General features: G+C 40.1%; 1 protein-coding gene across 1 annotated transcript in view; it reads right to left on the bottom strand.

The window, feature by feature from the left end:
* LOC137970615 (interferon-induced very large GTPase 1-like) overlaps positions 1-5,000 on the bottom strand; it is a 29,161-nt gene that overhangs the window by 15,469 nt on the left and 8,692 nt on the right. Inside the window, exons 2-3 of the mRNA XM_068817139.1 lie at positions 4,735-4,843; positions 1,633-1,716 (exon numbers count right to left, since the gene is read on the bottom strand). Of these exons, the coding sequence (XP_068673240.1) occupies positions 1,633-1,716; positions 4,735-4,843 (193 nt within the window). The remainder of the gene's footprint in view (positions 1-1,632; positions 1,717-4,734; positions 4,844-5,000) is intronic.

Here is a 5,000-nt window from a genome sequence, read left to right as displayed (position 1 = left end):
GCCGGCAGCTGGTAATTGCACGTGCAGTGAAATCACTTGCGGTCGTACAGGGAGATGGTATTTACCCGCACAGTGAAATCACTTGAAACGTGGTTTTGAGATTGCAGGCTCAGAGATCGTAAACAATGCGCTTTTCGAAAGAGAGAAGTGATCCTCGCAATTAGCTGGACAATTTTGAGCAATAACTGTCTCTTGTAGACAGCAAGCACCAAGAAACAATTGCATAAAATTCTCCAGCTAAGTGAGAAGCTCACTTCTGTCATTCTTCTAATAACCCAAACTTCAAAATATACATTCATTTTAATGTGCTTTTGTGCCTTCTTTTTCGCAGGTTCTGTATTTCTGTCTCCTAAAGTGACGAATGGTCAGGATTCCGTTAAATATGAGTATTCCGATTGAGGAAAAGGAAAATAGCACGTCGTACATCTCTATTGTCTCCCATCCAGATATTACTGAACCCCGTCAGACAGGTATAACTTCAGTGAACTTGTGTCGTGAAAGCATCTCAAAGGATTTAAATGAGAAGACGAGCACCAAAGCAAGCTGTTGGTGAATTTGGAGATTCACAAGTCTCGTGTATATTACTGCACTTTATTCACACCAAGAATTGGACTAATAACCACAGCAATTCGCGCTTTAACTTGCTGTGAAAAAAAAGTCGAAGTGTACTCGGAAATGATCAGCATGTCACCCTCCATGCCGATGTTACTCGATTCCCTTTTATTTTCTTCAATCTTTCTGAGTTCAGTAACCACATGTCCTCTCAGGGGGGCTATTTATCCTGTATCGTTTCCTGAGAAACGGTGCGTAGTTATTTTGACCACAACTTACAATCTTAAATCAAACATATCGCACTTACTTATGATTTACAGTCTAGCCGAGGGGCAAAGTATTTCAGTCATATAGTACTCAGCGCTAATTGAAACCATCTCAAAGACGTACATCTTCGTATCCTCATACTTGGGTTCTATAAGATTGCTTCTTTTCCTACCCTTTCCTACTGTCTAACGCACTTCAATAATCCGAGATTGCTCGACAGTCGCTTTGGAAGCAAAGAAGAAGGGAACGTCGAACGCAATAATTATATAACTCCTCTTCCTTCGCTCCTCGAAATTCCAGGAGTAGTTGAGAAGAAAAGCGTTTATAAAGACTCTAGTTGAGTAAAAGCTCTAATGTTTAGTGGCTCCCACTTATTTAAAACACCCATTCCTAAAACTCTACGCAGAGAAATTCTTACTTCTGTTAAAAGTTTGCTTCCATAATGTTCGATTGATAAGTCGATTCTAAGGCTACATACACCTTGTTACAATGAGCGATTAATCGAGGGTTTTTCTCTTTTCATATATATTTTTTTAAATGAGATTTTTCGCCAGAACAAAGTCGGTGCACCCCATTTTTTCTCACTTTTGGAATAAGCAACTGCATGATCCCTTTAAAAGATTCTCCTTGGGATGTCAGCACGAACGTCGTCACATAGACGGCTAAATAGCTTTTCCACTGGATTGATTGCGAAAAATTGATCAAAAAATCCAAACCCCCTGTTTACAAGTATTATAACCTATAAAAAGGGCCCAACTTGTCAGCTGAACATACATAACAACAACCCTGAAAAAAAAGATTTGAAATACTTACAGTTTTCCCGCCGTGCACGAAATACTTATCCTTTGGAAACTGGCCACAAACGTTTTCCATATCAAGAATCTGTTCGGCAAGCGACTGATAAAGTAAAACAGGAAAATAAAATTGCAAATCGCTGTACACATGTTCAAGGATTTGTTGGCCTTGTGTTAAAACTACTAATACTAATTGCTGACTTTAAGTAGTTCATGACGTACAGCCTCACGATTTCTCACTTTTGACTTTTCCCCGGAAGCATGATGTGCCCAAAGTAACTTTGTTTTGGCAACTATATATAGACGGAAAGAAATGGGATGATCAAATGGATCCTATACTGCATAACAAGAGAAATTACTCGCTATCATCAATGCTTAACACTGAGTAATATATAGAGGATATTACACGGTGGCGAGAAGATATGAATTTTATTTTCGAGTGGCAACACATGGAGCCCATACAATCCGTTTGAGTAACCGTTTGTAATTTTATAATAAGTGTACAGGATTCACCGTTTGCTTCTTCTGTAGCGATATATCGATAAATATGTGCCTTATTTAACATTGGTCCATGCACATATTTATCGATATATCGCTACAGAAGAAGTACACAGTGAACCCAATACATTTATTATAAAATTAAACACGGTTACACTAACAGATTGTGTGGGGGCCATGTGCAAGGGCACCCAACAAATCTGTTCCTCACATTGTCTGTTCCCCAGAGGAATCTTGCTGGCTGGCAAAAATACAGGTGTTTCGATGAGCTGGCTGGGAAATTTTGTTATTGATAGAGGTTTTGCCTGGGAATTACTAACTTTTTCTAGCATTTCAATCCGAGCTGGCTGTAGAAACTCTGAAGACTGAGGATGACTAAAAAGAAAAAAAAAAACCCCTTCCCTCTCCCAAACATACGACGGCTGGTCAGAGTGATTGCGCTTGCGGAAAAAACCTGTTTTCTCCCAGTTTTGTCGCTTTTGTTGCTTTTGTTCGGTTGTTTTGGATCGAGGGATTTGAAAGCGCGAGGAATAACTAGCTGGGAAATTTATTTGATCAGCTGGCTGGAAAATCAACCAATTTTATCTAGCTGGCTGGGAAATTTCTTGTGTGTCTTGCTCGGAAAAAGGAACAGATAATGTTTTCCCAGCAACCCTGAAAAACACCTGAAAATGCCTTAATAACATTTATTTTCATTAACTGGGGTATAATAATATATTTTACAACAAATTGGTCGTTGGGTGCCCCTGCATGTGGTGGCAAGAACAATATCTCTGCGCGAGCGAGTGAGATATTATCCTTGCCACGAGAACATGATATTCATATATTCGGGCTCACGTGCAATTTTTTTTTTATTATATGGACAATAAATATACATGGTAGAGCCTGAGAATGAAAAGCAGGCTTTCATTCAGTTGATACAAAAATACCCGGTGCCCAAATTACGAGAATGTTTACATATAACACCGTCAGTTAGGCCAAAATACACGTTAACTGGTTTTAAGTAAGCCTAATAAAAATTCGATTACTGACTCTGACTTGAATCACCATATAAAAATCTACGCTCTAATTTTTTTCTACATACACAGCATTCTCGTGCTTCGGCGTTATTAGGGAGCTTGAGCATGCGCGTTTTTGAGACTCGGACTGGAAGTGAGCTGTTTTTCCTTTTAACTTGTCTTCACACAACCACATTTACATTTCTAAGTATCTTTTCTCCATTAGAGATGATTTGTATAAAAAATCTGGGAGACACCACTGTCCTGGCACGAGAAATGTCGTCCTCCGGTTGCCGTCCGCGTCTCAGAAACGCGCGTGCTTAAGCTCCCAAATAAGGCTGCCGCCGCGTCAGCCTCGCGTTTTCCCTCGGCTATCTCGTTAGCAATTTAATTTTCGACATCGAATATTGCGTTTCTAGCTTTCTCACTGATTCATTCAATCTTGGTTATCAGCTCATATACCGTATGACCTTATATGGTATATGGAAATTGATTGCGTCAAGTGTTGTGAAGCTGGAAACTGATTGGCTTTAATTTCCAAGTGTTTAAGTGTTCAGAATGTGTTAATAAAAACAGGGGCCCATTATAAGGAGTGAGGAACTCCCATACTAAGCCCATGTTATGTCATTTTTACCGACCGATCTTTACCTTTGTTTTTTTCCGCCAAAAAACAAAGGTAGTTTCGGCTCGGTGACGCTATGACGTCAAGTTAGTTTCTTGTGATTGATCATCGGGTTCTCTAGGGAGTCTCATTCACGGGAAATTCAATCTAAAAAGCGCCGTGGAGAAAACGCCGAAAACGCTGAAAACGCCGTGGCAGGAATATAAGGCTGCTGTTCGCTCCTAGTAATGAGCTACTGATAAAAACGATTATTCCATTTGCGCATGTTGGATATCAGACTGATTATTGATGGTTTCCATCTGACGTCACGGCCGCCATGTTGGTGTACAGAACAATGCAGTAAAATGTCGTTTGGGAATTTGACTCTATTTTTATGCAAAACCTGTGGGGCCATTTTCTATTGTTTTGTACAGCAACATGGCCCTCTCATCACGTGGATGCAAACCAAGAATAGCCAACTCGGTGCTACGCGTCTCGTTGGTTGTTTACAATCTCACATCCGAGCGAGCGCTCATAAAAATAATTGTTAAATATCATATATCGGGCTTAAGCAAGGAAAAACAAAAGAAACGGTTTAGGGATTTTTTCATTCAAACCAATGCAAAACGGGAAGCCATTTTATTCTTCTCCGTTTCCTCAGAAGCGAATACTGCCTTGCTATTAACCTCCAAGCTAGCCAATCAGAAAGCGTGGAAAGCACCAATCACTTGTGTGGTATGTACTAAAAGTCTTTATTTAATGAGAAAAAGTGCATTAACCCAAACAGGTATCTAAGATACGGCCTTTAAATAAAATAAAATCAAACTTAATGTTGGTTTTCTGAAGTGGGGAAAACCGGAGTCCCAGATCGAGGAAAACCTATGTGAACGGAGAAGAAAACCCACAAATGCAAGCCCAATATGCCGTAAGATCTGGGAATCAATCTCAGGCCACATTGGTGATGGGCAATCAGCAGTGCGCCAACTCTCAATAACGCAAAAAAGTGTTAAATGTTGCTTTTTACCTTTTGAGGGTCCACTGAACAGGGCATCACAAAATCATTCAACAGGTGTACAAACACAATACACTTCCCAGTGCCGGGATCATTTGACTTTCCAGGAATCATGTTTTTCCTGTGTAAGCAGAAATAGAAGCAATTACCGTAAAATTCTGAAAATCCCATTGTCTTTTGAAGAAGCCTATTCTCCACAATTGAATATAAGCTACCAATTCCCCACCCCACTACTCCCCACCAACCGCTTCCACGCATTCCCTGGCCTTACCCCTTGG

Source organism: Montipora foliosa, chromosome 9 (assembly GCF_036669935.1).
Source record: "Montipora foliosa isolate CH-2021 chromosome 9, ASM3666993v2, whole genome shotgun sequence".
NCBI lineage: Eukaryota > Metazoa > Cnidaria > Anthozoa > Scleractinia > Acroporidae > Montipora > Montipora foliosa.
Note: the sequence above shows the minus strand (reverse complement) of the source record. Positions and strands in the feature narration are given on the sequence as shown.